Source organism: Phyllostomus hastatus, unplaced genomic scaffold (assembly GCF_019186645.2).
Source record: "Phyllostomus hastatus isolate PE091 unplaced genomic scaffold, TTU_PhHast_1.1 phas_scaffold_78, whole genome shotgun sequence".
Lineage (NCBI taxonomy): Eukaryota > Metazoa > Chordata > Mammalia > Chiroptera > Phyllostomidae > Phyllostomus > Phyllostomus hastatus.
In genome coordinates this window covers 77,158,427-77,176,357 of record NW_025334041.1, presented here as the reverse complement: position 1 = coordinate 77,176,357, position 17,931 = coordinate 77,158,427, and the positions used below count along the sequence as shown (strand labels likewise).

The 17,931-nt window shown below is 36.5% G+C and overlaps 1 protein-coding gene across 4 annotated transcripts in view; it reads left to right on the top strand.

The window, feature by feature from the left end:
* Positions 1 to 17,285, top strand: part of CTNNA2 (catenin alpha 2) — a 1,104,880-nt gene extending 1,087,595 nt beyond the window's left edge. For 2 of the 4 annotated variants that reach the window (XM_045827747.1, XM_045827750.1), the window contains 2 exons: positions 13,306 to 13,422; positions 16,092 to 17,285. In XM_045827747.1, coding sequence (XP_045683703.1) covers positions 13,306 to 13,422; positions 16,092 to 16,379 — 405 coding nt within the window. In that variant the 3' untranslated portion in view covers positions 16,380 to 17,285. The remainder of the gene's footprint in view (positions 1 to 13,305; positions 13,423 to 16,091) is intronic. The other 2 variants (XM_045827749.1, XM_045827748.1) reach the window with 2 other exon arrangements.
* Positions 17,286 to 17,931: the final 646 nt, after the last annotated feature.

Below are 17,931 nucleotides of genomic sequence, written 5' to 3'. Positions count from 1 at the left end.
CATTAACCTAATAAAGAGAAGTACTAATACACTTTTACCAAGAGGCAGGTTTTACAAGCCAGTTGAGGAGGCAGCCTAAACTGAGAATTCATCACTTCACTTAACTGACTACACACGGGGGGATGTGTACACAGTCCCATGTGGCTAATGCAAAGAACATGCCAGTAAATAACTAGGAAGTACTTGTTCATCAGTAACCAGAAGTCTAACACTGAAGACAAGACTTTGGCATATAAAGCCTTTGAAGAGAAAGCAGCAAATAAGTAACTAATTATCTGATTCTAGCAGCACCGAGCTGGAATCACGAAGGACAGCTCCATGGATGAACTGGTTTATATCCCAAGAATGGTTTATCTTCATTTTTGGTTGACCTTCTGTATCTCTTTTTGGGCTGTACTCCATAGACAGTTTTCAGGTCTCTGATAGAAGGTTCTCATGTGTTATGTCTTTTGAGAATTGTATTTCTTGACCATTCTTCATAAATGGGAAAAATGAGATGTAGCTAGACCTCCCCACCCATACTTCATTCCTAGTCATGCACCATGTCAGGTGAAAGAAACAGCTTACCTCCTCTTAAAAGTAGCTTGTTCTCCTTTTGCTAGGGCTTATGGGGCCCTCACACTAACCCATTATCTATTGGGATACCTTTCTCTGTGCAGACCTTTTTGGGCCTGAGTTTCCTGGGTGAAGCAATAAATTATGATGAAGATTCTAAAAGAACTTCCATCGGTACCCAGAAGTTACGCAGTAATATTTTATAGTGACATACTTATTTAAAATTCAAAAAGTGTTTTAAATATGCCTTCTCACTGGGATCTTAGAATATTTGGTGAAATATATTGGTATTACTAAGCTCAATTTATAGTCTAATTGGCATAGCCAAGATTAGAGCCAATTACTCCAATGGATAATTTTGTGCTTTGTGCAGTATAAGGATGTTGCTGTGCTTTGTGCAATATAAGGATGTTGCTGAGCTCTGTCCTCCATAGACTAGTAATTGAACACATTCTGACACATTCTTTTATATATATATATATATGTATGTATACACACATGTGTATGGTTTTAAAGAACTATATCAATCAACCTCACATTATATCATGGTGCCCACTGTATGGCAGACTAAATGGCAATATAGACATTTAGAATTAATATTTTGTATAATGTTTGGTTAAGTAGGAAGTGATATATATATAGTAGCTAGAAAAAGAATTAGATGTAATTTAATCAAGTTTTTTTAAACATATAAATGACATTTTTAGTTGCTGACAAGAAAATGAGTAAGTAGAAGATAATGGCACTGCTACTTGCCTAGTTTGTATCTCATGTGAATCATGATTGTGAGATTGGAAGTTGTGTTACATTTTTTCCTTTGTTGCCATAAGGAAATTCATTTCCTACTGCTTAGTCATATGACTGAATCGTATGAACAATTAATATGCACCATAACTCATGCTTAGCTCCAGATAAATGGCACCAATAGCCAGAAATAAAGAGTTCAGAGCAGCCCTGGCTGGTGTGGCTTAGTGGACTGAATACTGGCCTGTGAACCAAAGTATCACCAATTTGATTCCCAGTCAGGGCACATGCCTGGGTTGCAGGCTGCATCCCCAGGTGGGGGCAGTCGAGAGGCAACCACACATCAGTGTTTCTCTTCTTCTCTTTCTCCCTCCTGTCCCCTCTCTCTAAAAATAAATAAGTAAAATCTCAAAAAGAAAAGTGCAAAGCAGACAAAGCCCATAATAAAGTCCCAGTCAGAAAAGATGGTATCACAGTGAACTAATGGTAGTACAAATTTTATGAACCTAAGTTTACAAAAAAGTTAACTTTTCTCTATTTCAGTGTCCTCATATTCAAAAAAGGGATGATATGTTATACCTTATATATCATTTGAAAATTAAAGATCATTTATTAAGATACCAGCACTTACCTAGCAAACACAGCTCAGTATCTCACAGATGCTGATATTATTAATATGGGAAATTCTTGAAAGGAAGCTCATAATTTTATACAATGAGAAAAGCAATAAAAGCAAATAAAATGGTGGCTATTTTCTAAGTAAAGCCTAATCCTGAAGTTCTACCACTGAGGGCACAGTAAGAGGAAGAGGCCATAAGATTTAGCTAAAGTTTACTTTCTCTATTATGTCCCTAAATTTCACATTCTTGTCAATATCATGCCTTTTCAGTAATCTCCCATGGAAGAATGAACAGGAGTCATGAGGGAGTTGGGTATGGAACTCTAGACATCATGACCTATTTTTGTGTCTTTGGGCAATCCCGTCACCTTTTATTTTTCTCAACTATAAAGTTGCAATTATTTAGTAATCTTTAGTATTTATAAAAGACCTGTGTGCTGGACCCTGTTTGAGGTATTTGAGATATAACAGTGGATGGGGGAAAATAAACCTAAGAAAATATTTGATTGGATGGTTATGAGTTTATAAAAGAAACATTAAAACAGAGAAAGGAGAGCATTTTGAGGATGTAACTGTAGGAAAGGAGTTGCAATTTGAAAAGTGAAATTTTTACTAATATGTTGCTATTTGGTTAAAGATTTGATGAAGATGAGGGACCAAGACTTACAGGTATCTGGGATAAGAACATTCTAGGCAGAGATAAAAATACGAAGGTCCTGAAGTGTGGGCGTGACTGGTCTGTCTGAGTCAAGGGACTAGTATTTAGGAGTGGAGTTAACAAGAAGAAACTAGAACTATTGGGAAACAGTATATGACCTTGAAGACCATTTTGATAGCTTTGAATTCAGACTGAGATGGGGACAATATTAAGAAGAAAAGTGATATTATGTGAGTTTACTTAACAGGGTCATTCTGACTCTTGTTTAAAAATAGACTAAAGAGGGTAAAAGGTGGAAGAAAAGTAATGAGCTAGGGGAAAATGTTGCACGATCCTGATATGAGAGATTCTGATGGCTTGGCCTTGGTGGTAACATTAGAGAAGGTGAGAGGAGGTCAAATAATGAATGTATTTCAAAGATGCTGTTGGCAGGTTATGAGGGCATATTGGATGCTGGGTTACAGAGAACAAAGTGTAACATAAGATTTTTAGATTTTAACTTAAAGAGTTGGAAGAGTTGTGTTGCAATAATGAAGTAGGAAGTCCATAGGAGGAACGGATTTTGGGTAGAGTGTGGTGTTAATTGTAGAGCTTTTGCCTATCTCCAGAATATTAAGAAGAGTCAGTAAGAAACCTCTGCAGAAGCTTGGATCATTCTCTACATGTCAAAGGTCTCATTTGTGAAAGTAACAACTCATGCAAGAACCTGAAGTGTGATCTCAATGGAAGTTTAAAGACTAAATGTTTACAACCCACTGAGTTGCCTTCTGAACTAAAGATAGAAAATCTCCACCTGAATGTGTGACAGTGCACACACTGACCATGTGAGCACTTGGAAGTTATTTGAATATGAGATAAAACTGTTAGATAGTATACATTTTACAATAGGAAAAGCAGTGAACAGGAAGAAAGAAAAAAAATGAAGGGTATTACTCTATGTCTGCTAAAAAAATGTTTAAAAGTAGGTAGAAAAATGTGTTCAATTATAAAAAGCTATGGATCAACTGCTCAAATTTAAAACTAACTTAATTAAAATTACTGGTTTTATACCTGGCAGGCGTAGCTCAGTGGATTGAGCTCGGGCTGTGAACCAAAGTGTCGCAGGTTTGATTCCCAGTCAGGGCACATGCCTGGGTTGCAAGCCATGACCCCCAGCAACTGCACATTGATGTTTTTCTCTCTCTTTCTCTATCTCCCTCCCTTCCCTTTCTAAAAATAAATAAATAAAATATTTTAAAAATAAAATTACTGGTTTTAAACTATAAATTATACTGAAGATCTCTTATGAATCCTTGAATAATGACATTCATTTCTCCTTGTTGCAATGCTCATTTCTGTAATGAAAGAAGAGTTGAAATTTTGTTAGTGAATTATTTTGTTACACATGTTTCTATCATTTCACTTCATTTTCTGCATTATATTTAAAAGATCATTCTTTATGAATTATGTGAGAAGAAAATTATAATAATGAAGGAGAAATGATGTTAATATACCACTGTTAATCAAAGCATTGCCTTTGTGGGGATAGAACATAGGGGATGGTGAATAGGTTTTTATTTTGATTGCTAACTTTCCTTAGTCATTAGTGATTGTCTGGGCTATGTTTGGAGAATTGTGAGACCATTTCTAGGATGAGTAGAACAAAGTTCTGTCATTGAGTGAGCATGCACACTAAAGATACCAATGAAGAAATGACAGCAACTGGCACACATCAGCCATCCTTGTTTATTAGTTCTGGAAGAGGCTTGGAGCATTAACAAGTAAGGCTTCTGTTAATGTTGTCCACTGTGGGTTTTTTGCACCTGTTCTACTTGTTTTCTCTCTCTGGTCTTTCTAGGTGCTAGCCCAGGCAATGTCTTTCCTCATATTTTGACTTTTATTCATCTTGGATTTTTTCTTCAGAATTTTTTTCAAAATCTGCCCTTTGCTAACTTATTTACTCAATAAATGTGAATACCATACAGCCAAATGGCATAAAATTGGTTTACTCATGATTTAGGAAGCTGGTTGGATGAGGCTTTTACAAACTTCTAAGGAACATGTAGATTCAGTACATCAAGTCTCTTGATGGATTTAATGATGACATAGGGCAACTTTAGGTGGAGAGGGCAGGTGCTCTGTTCAAGACTGTGGTAAAGATTAAAAATAGCCTATCTTATAGATAAATAGACTTAAGACTATGCAGCAAGTCTAGGGAACCCAAGTGTGTCTGTTTTGGTGGAGACAAAGCACAGGGCTTGGGAGATTGATCTTCAGTGTTTGATGAGCCCTTCTAGGCCAGAAGGAGCCCCATTTTTGGGGCTCTCAACTGAATTCTGACAACAATGTAAGATTTTAGTGAATTAAAGTATTAAACTTTTCAGGTAGCATCATTTTCTTGTTAGTAATAAATATCTAGAAATAGTAACCAAAATGAACACCTTGCATTTTTGGAATTGGACCCTACAATTGGTTGAATAAAATATTTCATACTATTTCTTTTTATTCCTCTTAAATTAAACCTTTGCACACCCCTTTCCAAGGCTAAATTTCCTTCTCTATATCTTCTATTAGAGCTCTCTTGATTTTCTACTATTAGTCTTCTTCCAACCCTATAAACCCTAAATGTTCTTAGGTATTTGGGGTGTCACACTTTTTACACAAATCCTTGTTTTCTTGTGCCAAATCCCTCCTTTCCTTCAGTAAAGAAAAAGTAGAACTAGAAAAGATACAGATATTTTTGGTGCTTTTCTATTCCTCTTATCAACTCTTTTATGCCTTTATCCCTAACACGTTAAAACTGTAATATTCGGTCACTACAAGCAAGCCAAGGTGCTAAGTGGGTTCAGTAAGAAGAGGGTTGGAGAGAACCCTAAATGCTGGATGGGGGCAGGGCTCAAAAGGAGAAAGTAAAAGAGAAGAGTTGGAAATGGGGCAATATAATTTAAAAAACACTTTTTTTTACTGAAATGGTGATTTAAGGAAAGATAAATCACAGTAATGATAAAAAGCTAAGGGACAAGCATTTGCCACGCACTCAGCTTTAAGGACATTATCACATTTAATACCTAAAGAATAAATGTGTTTTTTTTTTCATTTTTATTTCAAAGATTAAACTTTTGAGGTAGAGCTATATTAAGTAACTCTCTCAAGATCACATAGCCAGTGATCAGTCCAATCAGGGTCTGAACTATGGCTTTGAGTCCAGAGCCCAGGTTTTCATTTACTATAAGAAGGGAAATGATAGGCAGGGTGCTACAGGGAGAACAGTAGACACAACATAAAATGTAACAATATCTTACCAGAGGGAAGAAAATGAAAAGGACTTGGAAGAAAGGATGAAGAAGAAGGAACTAGGATCCTGAGCAAAGGTAGCAAACAGTCACTGGGTGAAGTGGTCTCTTCTGGTCTTTTTTACTCTTCTCATCCAGGACCCAGGTAGCAATGGAGGCTTCCACCAGCTTTGTCAACATACCTGATGAGGAGAGAGGCATGAGCTGGATGGGAGTTGACTTTCCCCAACATATGAATAATGCCATACAACACAATTCTTTGTGGTGCACTGTGAAGAGAAGTGAAAGGATGGAGAATAATAAACCAGGGATCTCAGATTATGCTTACTTTCTAGGCACAGTCCTCCACCAACCAGCACCCAAAGATGTGGTCCTTGACTCTTGTGCTTTGTTCTCCCTTCTGTGGTTGCACTTTGCATGCTGCAGCATAGGTGTTATTTTGTAAGGTGTTAAATAGCCTTCGTCACTTAGCACATTCCTACAAAGCTGGGTTCCATGAGTGATTCATTCATCCAATTTATGAAGACTTATTCCTCTTGGATTCTTAGACAAAGGCTTGTCCTACATTTGTCTTCCAGTCATGATGATATTGCTCAGGGAGGGAGAATAGGGGAAATAGAAAGATGAAAGTTGCTGATATTCTGTTAGCTACCTGAGCTACAGGGAAGGCAAAAAGAGGCTTTTAGCCTTTTGAAGAGTTGCTATGAGGTATGAACCTTGGATGGTGGTGACAGAAAGATTGTCTTCTTACCCAGAGATATTTCCCAATTATGGTTAGAACTCCTGTTGGATTTGCTTGTCATGGTTCTGTTGTCATGTGGGGACAAACCAGAGAGGAGATCCTTAGGTGTGGCAAAAAAATTTAGGGAGAAGAAATAGAGAAAAAGGAAAGAACTGCCTAAACAAAGAAATACCTGTTCATAACTTTCCAAGGTCCAACACATCTCAATATTCCTACTTCTCCCTGGAATTCCAGGTTTAGCTAGAATGCCTTGTTTGGGTTGAACAAAAACTGTTCTGCCTTTAATAGTGAGAAAAAATGGCCCTTAGCCATATTTAGGAAATTTGTAATTAAAACTTCATGGGAGTCCCCAAGGTTTACTCACCTACAATTGAAAAATGCAAATGAAGACGGTTAATCAGTGGACTGGCTGAGGATGAACAGCTACTGACCTACTTAAATGAATTAAGAATGAAGAGAAAAGTATGTCCAGTTGGGGAAATTACCCAAGGGCTAATTGGTAAATGTCTTAGCAACTAGGGGAGATTTTTTCTTAGCCTGACTAAGATTGCAGTGCTTTTATGCTAAGGCCTTTGCCAACTTCACCTGGAGCCATTGCATACAGTCTTCCTAACAACTGGCCTTCAGCACTGGTGGAGTGCCAGCTGCCTCCCTGTTATTGCTCAAGGAATCACTGCGTGAGAAATAACAGATCTTTTGTCCTCCTTTGTATCATGATTCAGGTACTACCTAAAGTTGTAGAACATTTGCTTTTCAAGATCCCATAATCAAATGGAATTGCCCCTGGGATTAATCAGTTCTGCAGGAGTTACCCCATAGTATTTTTTTTTTAGCTAGCAGTTATAGTGGGTGGTAAATGTTCTAATGTTAATAGACCTGATACAGCCTTTTTTAAAATAATAATCACAGCACACCTCTGATAGTCATTTTTCACTTCAGACACTATACTTGTTAATATAGTCAGCTATTTTTATCACCTGATTTAAAATTACCCCCAAATGGTTTATACAATGTTAATACTTACGTCTTCTGCTTAATAATTTTATTCAGTAACACTCCCCAAATGTTTCCAGTGTGTGTGTTGAGAAATGGCAACACAATTATACTGTGATTTTTATATTTAAATGTGTGAACTTCTATTTTTATTAATAAAGGTAAATATACTGGAAACAATAATTTTATTCATTATCAACTATATTATCAGTAATAAGTGTACAAAAGAGTATATGCAACATTGAAATAAAAATATTTGTCAGTAATCTAATTAGTAGTAACAAAAACAAAAGCTTTTAAATAAGTTAATTTAAATATAGATGTAGAGATAAAATATTTAGGTAACATACCAAGTTGTTTTTGACAACTGTGTCAAAATGTGACCTCTTGGAGGAGGGAGATAAGTTTTATCATCCCCGCCACTCAGCAGACTCTGAGGCAGCAAAGTACCATGATTGATTAGTAATGTCTGCCATGACCACCACAGGGGTGAGTGGCAAATTGCTGCCTGTGTTCACGACTGTCACTGTCTTAACAGGAAGGAATCCACCTTTGTGAACCCACTTCATTGTTGATGTTTGATGAGGGAGAGAGAGAGAGTGCACTAGAACACTGAAGTGAGGACTTGCCACAAAGGAATTGTCTTTTTTGCAATTGTGTAAACATCCATAAAGTGGGAAAAGATGCAATTAAGCTGAACCTTTTCACCATGTCTTTGTTTGCCTGAGCTATTTATTACTCTGCACTTGCTAGAGTTTTTAAAGAGTGTTATTGATATAGACTCCGGAAAAAAGTAGGCAGATATTTCAAGGTACTTCAAATGTATCAGAGTTCCTAAGGAGATCAAAATATTTCTTCAAAGCCTCATGAATTTTTTAAACATGAAATGTTCTTCGTGTCAGATAATAGGCACCACTGCTCTGGGTTTCTAAACTCTCATTCATTAACAGCAAAGCTGACTTATTGCAAAGTTTTTTTTCCTTGCAAGCAATTTATGACTCATTTTGAGTAGATAACTGATTAAATTTAAATAAATGACCAGTGGAAATATTACAGTTTTCTCAAGGTGTTTGCTTGCAATTGATTGTCAATTCTCACAACTTCCTTTCCCCAAAACACTACCCCAGGCCTGAATAGGTATAGCATAGTTCCATTAAAATACTTCATGTTGGAGCATCATCCTGTACACGGAAAGGCTGTGGGTTTGATCGCTGGTCAGGGCACATACCTAGATTGCAGGTTCAATCCCTAGGTTGGTTGGAGATCCTGTGAGAGGAAGCCAATCTCTCCTCTCCTGCCTCTCTTCCTCCCTCTCTAAAAGCAATGAAAAATATATTCTCAGGTTATAATAAAAATTTACTTAATGTTCTTGTTAAATACTAAATTATTCCCATTAAAAGATCTTGCAGGTGGCTAAAATGGACTCTATCCATATTAGCAGAACAGTTTTAGAATTCCCCAAATCAGTAACACTATCAGCTTTGACATGAGAAAATTAAAATAAAATAGTGTAGGACTAAATGGGACTTGATCCACTCTCCTCGGAACTTCTAAGGTTTTTTGAGATAATCAAGGCAAACTTCTCAGTTTTATAATATTTCAAAATAACCTTCAGATGGATTTGGTTAATTTTACTAGATTTACCTCACCCAGTAGCCTCATGGCACTTGCATTATTTTATATCCAAGGACAGATTGCTTTGCACCTGAGATTTCCATGAACTGCCATTTGTGGTTTATTATTTTTTGGTAATAGATAATAAGCCTTTTGAAAATAGAAATACAACCTTGAAATGAATCTATCTCTACATGCATATTTTAAATGGATTAATGTAGAACTCAGTGTAATTTTTAATCCTCTTCTATAATTATGTGTCTGGCCTTCTCCTAAGCCATTTACTATGTTATATGTAATTAATCCAATGCATTTCCCTCTACCTCTTTTACATTACTTTGCAAGTTTGACTATGCTGTTTTTTTTTTATGTGTGTGTTTTTAAAACCAGCTGTTAAATCTAAATTGCATTTGTTTTATTGCTGATTGGCCCCAGGAAGTTCACCATTATTATCAAGAGTAATGGCTAATTAACAGACTAGAAAGTAGCCCTGTCTGTCAAAGGAATGGTTGAGATGTTTCTTGATGATGTTATGTCTTTGATTATTACAAGAATATTGATTTTTATATTGAAATTATAATGCTGAGAGAATTTTTACTACATTTAGTGGGCTTTTTGACCTAAGATAAGAATAGATTTAATATTCCTTTCAGCATTCTGTTATATCTCTGTAAAAATGCTATATAATATGAAGGGAAGAAATTAGAATTGACATAAATTATATGCCTGTAGTATGCAAAACACTGTTATTGAAACTATGGGGGGAAACAATATAAGATACTATGTGGTTACTATTGTTACTATGTGGTAGCAATATCAATTCCATAATTTCAACTGTTCCTTTGATGATTACATGCAACACGAACACTTGAAACTCAGTAGATACAAAGTTAAATTTAGCACCCTGGCTGGTGTGGCTCAGTGAATTGAGCACCAGCCTGTGACCCAAAGGGTTGCCAGTTCAATTCCCACTCAGGGCACATGCCTGGGTTGCAGGCAACCACACTTTGATGTTTCTCTCCCTCTCTTTCTCCCTCCCTTCCCCTCTGTCTAAAATAAATAAATATTTGAAATAAAACAAAAATTAGCATTATAGCACTTCATCTTCTCTCTTCTTTCTGTCAGCTGGGTTAAGAACATCAATATATACCCAGTTGTACAAGCTAGAAATTTGACAAGTATCCTTTTTTACTAAACTATTCAGTCACCAACAATCTTCTATCCAGTTTCATTCATTAAAGCAAGTTAAGATATCATGACCACCATGAAGCTTTATTTTTCTACCCTGTCCTCATCTAATTCAAGGTAGATCTCCCATTCTCTGTGCCTTTAGCACATTACATCCTATAAAAGCACTTACCACAGAGCATTAAACTGTTTAGTTTGTGTCTGTGTTTGTGCACCCAACCCTAAATCACAGCATTTGGCACAAGTAGATACACACTGGTTGTCTGAAGAGATTCTTGTGTGTGAATAAGTAGATAGAAAGATGGAGCAAAAACTTGCGTAAAGAGTAAATGAAAATTCAGCATTTCAAGAAATATATTAGCACTTTCATTTAGAAGAGAGTGAGTCATGCAGTCACAATTGTTTCTGTGGGCACGGAACACCTCTTGTGGTATAAACCTCATGTTAATGAAATAGCATGGAACTTCACACGTGGAGTGTTAGAACTCTTCAGATGATCTTGAAAATTTTGAGTTACTTTGAGCCCTTTTCATAACACCCTTCATCTATTTTTTTTAGCTTAAACAACAGAAATTTATTTTCTCACAGTTGTGGAGGTTAGAAGTCCCAGATCAAGGTTCAGCAGGGTAGGTTTCTGATTAGGCCTCTCTTCTTGGCTTGCTTACTCTGTCCTCACATGGCCTTTCTTGGGTATGTGCATGCAGAAAGAGTAAACTTTTTTTTACTTGTTCAAGAATGTCCATAACAGTTTCATTCTTTTTTTGTAAAAAAAAGTTTTTATATACTCTTCATCTTTTGTCCTAAGGAATTAGACAGCACAAATATCAATTAATGGCAGAGTCACAATTTATGAAAGTCTTTTCTTTCCACTTAAAGCACTAAATGAGAATTGTGCAGAGAGATTAGAAGCTGCATGGTGTTAAAAACAGTGGTAACAGAGGCAGAAATATGGCCAGAAAAAAAAACATAAAAACTGCTGTAAAACAGCTCTCTCACCCTTATTTGGTGTTCATGTACTGTAATAGAACAAGATGTGAGGAAACATCTGTTGCCTTTTTTAAAATAGTATTTTGATATTTTAAGAATATTGACAGAATTAGAAGAAGCCTAATTTCTGTGGTTAGGGACAGTAGACACCTATGAACTGGAATAGAGAGGATTAGCCCAGATTGTTAGATTTGGAGGTTGTGGATTCTTCTGTTATACATAGCTCTGAGAAGCAGCATGGAGCAACAGTTAGCTCCTGGGCTCTGGAGTTAGGCTGCTTGCATTTAAATATTGCCTTCTTCATCTCTTATTTGTAAAGTGATACTGGATAAGCTGTATGGCTCTCTAAATTGTGATGGAGCATAACAGTATTTTTTCTGTCAAGAGTGGTTGTGAGATTGAATGAGAGAAGGGAAACTTGGGCAGTTACTTCAGAGACTGTCTCATGGTCACATTTGGAAAATTTAGACTATTTTTAAAGGTAGGTAAAAAATAGCAGCTTCTGTTAGATTAAATATAGGAACTGAATGGGACGTCCCATAAGAATAGAAAGGCCTTTAAGTAGGAAAAATACAAGTCTCTTATTGTGGAAAAGTGTAGTCAGTGTATATGTGGGCAAGCTTGAGGAATAGCTAAGATATGGCCCATTTCTGAGGTTATTATAAAGCTAGCACAACCAACAGAGATAATGGTATAGCAGAACACCAATTAGAGTAGGTGAGCTCCAGTCAACGGTACGAACAGTTGTTACAGCTGCACAATGAATGTCCTTCAGAGAATCTACGCAAGTACAAGAGAAATTTGTAAGTCTCAGATTCCAGGCACCACCTCCATGAGGGAGAATCCAAGGCAGCAAGGCACCCTCAAGTCCAGGAAAGACTGGGAAGGGCAGATCCCAAAGCAGGAGCACAGCCAGAACTGAGAGATTCAGTTATAAAGAATTCAGGCTCTGAGGATGAGACTGAACATCACAGACCAGGTGAGGTGAAGGCTCTAACCTGATGTAGTCCTGATGTTTCCAGGATGTTACCAGGTTTAAAGGACAGGGCTCTACCCAGACAGAGGTAATAATTGAAATAGGTTCATTTTGAATGACAGGTAGTCACTGAAAAAACAAGCTCCCAGAGGTTAAAGGATGTTTCAAAGAAATAGTGTAGTGGTTCAGATGGTGGGCTTCAGACAGAGATATTACGGGGCCTAATCACTACTTTGCCAGTCACTGCACAATCAACTTACACTACATCTCTAAGCTTCAGTTTGTTTACCTGTAGAATGGGGACAATGAAAATCCTTACTTCAAGGTTTTTAGAAACTTAAATCATGTAATTTAATTAAAAAGACTAAGGCAAGACCAGGCACCTGCTAATTGCTCAATTAATGTTGGTTATTATTATTAAAACTTTATCCAGAATCCTTTGCAGGTTTTGTTTTAAAATGCCATGCTTACTGGATAAATCACAAAATAGAATGCAATTATGTTAAATAAGTTTTTAAAATTTTGTATTTTAAAAAATCATTTTGTCATGTAGCTTTACTTTTTTTAATGTATTTTTTTAGGAAGTGAATTTTTTAGCAATATGTGCCACCCAGAAACCAGGACTCAGTACTATTTTGGACAAACATAACAAAGACCTATTTTTAAATAAAACAAATTTTTATTGTACTGATAATTATCTCAATGATTCAAGTAGGTATAGAGCATATAGAAAAAAATATCCTTTGGTAATTCAAGTTTTAAAAAAAAAGTCAAATTTTGTTTTTAATTTTAGATTGGGCTTATTGTCTAGGAGTATAGTTATTCAAGTTTATCTGGCTAGGTCCTTCACCTCCTTGATTTGCCTTGCCACAAATTAGTATCTGCCATACCAGATGGCTTGAATGAAATAACTTGCTTTATATTTCAGAGCTGTCTCACTTTCGACCAATGTATTAGGTTTATTCACAGGATTCCTGCTTCAGGCTGGGAGAGCAAAGGGGTTCTGAAGAAGAGACAGGCTATCCTATTTTTGCTGCAGAATTAGACACCATCTATCTGAAAATGGAATCTGTGGTAAAAATCTCCAAATTACTTGTAATTCTTCTCTTTGGATCCACTCAATTCTCCCAAAATTTGCTTTTTGGGAACCATTTAATAATACAATAGACATGCCTTCTACTTCTACTAATTTTATTGCTCTGAAGCAAATCAAAACAACTATCTTTGCTACTATAGCATTTCACCCTCTCTTTACCCATAGCAAACAATAGAATTCACTAACTTTATGAATGAATATTACTTATTTTTGAAACCTGACAGACTTATAGGAAACCATCAATTGGACAAGGGATACACTATCTAGCTTCTAAAGAAAACATGACTGATCTAATTCTCCCAACATTTTGCTAACTTATCTCTTTCCTTCATTATTTACACTTCTACCTGATAATGTAATGGAAAAGATGAAAAAGTGAAATCCAGTCTGATAACGGCTATGATGTACCAAATTCACCCATGGTGAAAGCTCTGAAATCATGGATGACATAAGCCATCAGATAGTCTTTGGGTTTCATTAATTCAGTGGTTCTCAACTTGTATCATGCATCAGAATCTCCTGGATTGCAAGTTTTTAAATCAGAGAGTTTGGGATTGGCCTTAGAAGTTGCATTTTTAACAGGTTCCCAGGTGATGCTGATACTGTTAGTTCAGAGACTCTACTTTGAGAATCACTGTACTAATCCATGCTTAGTCTCTCTTCTATTAACATGAATAATTTAGACTTTGCTTTTGCTTAGCTAGTTGTAGAAAATTATACTGTATAAACTAGTCTGAGGTAAGCAGTTATTTTGGTATATATGTACCTTGTGCAGTATAATAGAAGTGGTAAAGTAAGTGGTTACTCTATCCATTTGGTTGATTTAATTCATAAAGCAGTCAATTATGATATTTGCTGAATCATGGCTCTAATCCACAAATCACTTTGCTTCTCTATGTTAGTGTGAGGTCCATGTAATACTGATGTATAATTTTATTTTTCTTAGTGGTAGAACCCCAGTTCTATGACATTGCAAAGAATTCATACATAGAAAGCATCTTCCATTTTCCCCCAATTATCTGACTGTATGGATTTTTCAGTGGTGGAAGAATTGAGTTTACCTGTCGTAAAATATTTTTTTAATCAGCATAATTTTATTTAGCTTTCACAATCAATGTGGAACAGAGATCAGCATGTTGTTGGTCACTACTTGGGACATGTTTTGATCTCAAGAAATGATGAGAAGCTCAAGTGAGTGCAGGTGCATGACACAGGAAAGCCATAGTGTTTGGCGTCCCTCAGCTTAAATACTTTGCTAATCTCCTTGCACCCAGAAGGTTGTAGGCCTAGCTACCAATTCTCTAATGCAGATATAGTCCATCAGTTACAGATTATACAACAAATCATCTCAAAAATTGGAACAGCATTGCTTATGAACATCCTTGGATCCCTCATCTAACTGCAATGGATCCATTTCCTTAGTCATTCAAGAATCTCTGAGGCTGGAATAATAATCTCAGTCCCGCTGTTAATTCTTTCCCGTTATTAGGTTGCATATAGAAGTCTGGCTGAAAGGAAGTCTGGGAAGTGCAGTTTTGATCTTTTCTAGCATCTATGGTTCAGGAAGTGAAGGAAAAAGAAGGTTGAAACATATTAAATGGTTAATATACAGCATGTACCACATCATCTAACTTTAAAAGCAGAAAAGAGGTAACCTAAAAAAATTTCCTGGCCTGAGAGTCTGAGGATGAGCCTCTAAACCTACTGTGCTCTGAGTTGTGACTTGTCATAGCCTTTTTGAGATTATCCTGCCCAATAGTGTGGCAGAATGGTGCAGTAATACAGGTAATACAGTCTGTAAGGATTTCATTACTTAAGCTGTGTGAAACTGTGGAACTTACGAGACCTCTGCATGTGACAGTCCTCTCATTATGAAGGAGCAATGACAATAATTGCCACTTTACAGATTGTTGTGAGAGTTAAATGGGCTCTGACAGTAGTGTTTGGCACATAGTGCTAAGTCAGTATTTCATTAACACATGGTCACAGGGGTCTCACTGAATGCGCTCTGACTGACAACAGCCTGGCACAGTTATTGAGGTTCTTATAGGAGGTATTTTCAAGACCTGTGAATAGTTAAATGGATACTCAAGCTTAATAAACACTTAAGCAAAAGGCAGAACTCCCAGAAGTGTTCCTCTTATGAATTGCTTGCATCCTTACCAATCCAAAACTCAGGGTGGAGAAATAATCTATAAATAGAAGCATACTTCTACTGGGGGACCATACAATTACAATGGAACCTCGTACTCTTTTATTCTTCAGTGCCTGCTAAATGCTTTTCAAATATTTGAGTAATTGAGACCATTACCAATCAGCCTAATGTAATAACATGAGGTACTATACTTTGAAAACCTTTTGTAAACATTGGAATTCTTACATGCTCAAAAGAGGGCTTTTACTTTATGTATATCAGGATTTTAATGAACTATGCATCACAGAATATCCTTTTTAAAATTTTTATCTTGGGAAGAGGGATGATAGAAGATAGATGACTGCTTTATAGTTCGTTCACCTTACCATGTAATAATTGCTCCTTTGGGGCACCACTGTACACTTGCACAGACAAAGAATTGTTTTACTGTGAAACTGCACCACTATTTTATGAGTCTTGTGCCTTGACTAACCCATGTGTATCTTACTCTAGCTGGACAGTGCTACATCGCTCATCCAGGCAGCGAAAAATCTGATGAATGCTGTTGTCCTCACGGTAAAAGCATCCTATGTGGCCTCAACCAAATACCAGAAGGTCTATGGGACAGCAGCTGTCAACTCACCTGTTGTGTCTTGGAAGATGAAGGCTCCAGAGAAGAAGCCCCTTGTGAAGAGAGAAAAGCCTGAAGAATTCCAGACACGAGTTAGACGAGGTTCTCAGAAGAAACACATTTCGCCTGTACAGGCCTTAAGTGAATTCAAAGCAATGGATTCCTTCTAGGATGCTAGGCTTTAACAAGAAATCTTTTTTCTTTCTTTTTTTCTTTCCTTTTCTTTTTAAATTCAGTTTTTTGTATGCATACCTGCCGACTCATATGCCTCTGGCATGGGGAAATTATGGGAGCAGAGTCTGTTTGCATGAAGATGAGATGTGATCAATACTACTGATCCATCTATAAGCCTGGACAGGGGACAGGGAAGTCCTGTCCTGAGGTGGCGCAGAGCTGTTCTTTGCAACATTCTCATACAATTTGGTGAAGAGTTCGTATTGCAATGTTTACGGGAGTGGGAGGGATGGGGAAAATAAACTTAACACTACAAGAGCAAATTCTACTGCATGCAAGAATCATTAGGTTGGCAGGTATATTAAATGAAAAATCTGGAAGTGTAATGGTAGAACATAAAGCTTGTATTGCTTCTGTGTCAGTGCAAAAATGTACTAGCCAATACGCTTAAGTGTGTGGCCCACAAATGGAACAGCTTAATTTTGAAGTCACATCCACACTATGGATTTTTTACTAAGGGGAAACTAACTCATCAAGCCTAAAATGCTTCTTTTAATCTGTATTCTTTTCTTTCTCTTTTAGTAGTGTCATTACTAATGCTCATGCTATCAATTTTTCCCCTTCACTGAAAACAAACATTTATTTGAGACAATTATCCTTCTGGGGGCACTGGAAGCACAATACAGTGATCAATCTTGCTTTTACTTTTTTTTTAATTGAACTATGATTTTACTAGAAATAGGAGGCCCAGTGGTGGAATGTTAGAGGAAGAGAAACTGACAATGTGTGAAGGTTTAGAGGCAGATACATAGGTGTAGCTTGGAGTGCTGGTATCTAATATGACATTGTACCTACTAACTCAAATAAACACATTTAATCTTGACATATGAAGAATGTTTTCTTTCTTTAAATGCCTACTTAAAGAACAGCTTCTTGCTGAAAAAATATGCTGAAAAATGCATACTTTTTCAGAATAGCTTCTTGAAAAGTGGTTAAAGTGTTCATTGGATTTTACAAATTGGGAGAGGGAATAGGTAATAAATAAATTTCTGGATCATGTTTAAAGTCCAGGAACTGCTTTTGTTTTATATCTTTCATTTATTTTTATTTACTTTCAAACTGAGAATCTAAAATGAGGAAGTCATGTTATATTTTTGTGGGCCTTATTAAGCCCTGGGCTAAATTTAAGAAACTTAATGAATTCTCAGAGAGAAACTGAATCCAATATATACCCATTAATTTCAAAATATTTTATTTCAAAACTATTTAATCTAAATTGTAAAAACAGGCATTTGTCCCTTTATAAGGAAGAAGTGAGTAGTAGTCTTTCAGCTATGGCCTGAGGAGTAAGAAAGGAATCTCAAATAATCATTCTGAGTACCCCAAATCCTCCCACTTAAAGGATCCCTACAGGTTAGCAAGTTACAATATGTCTCCAGAAGACTTCTGGTAAAATATGTGTGTTTCTGAGCAATATAATAATACATTGGGAATATGCTTGTATTAGCTTAGGGGCAAGGTTTCAAGGAGAAGAGACTGAGGTCTTAT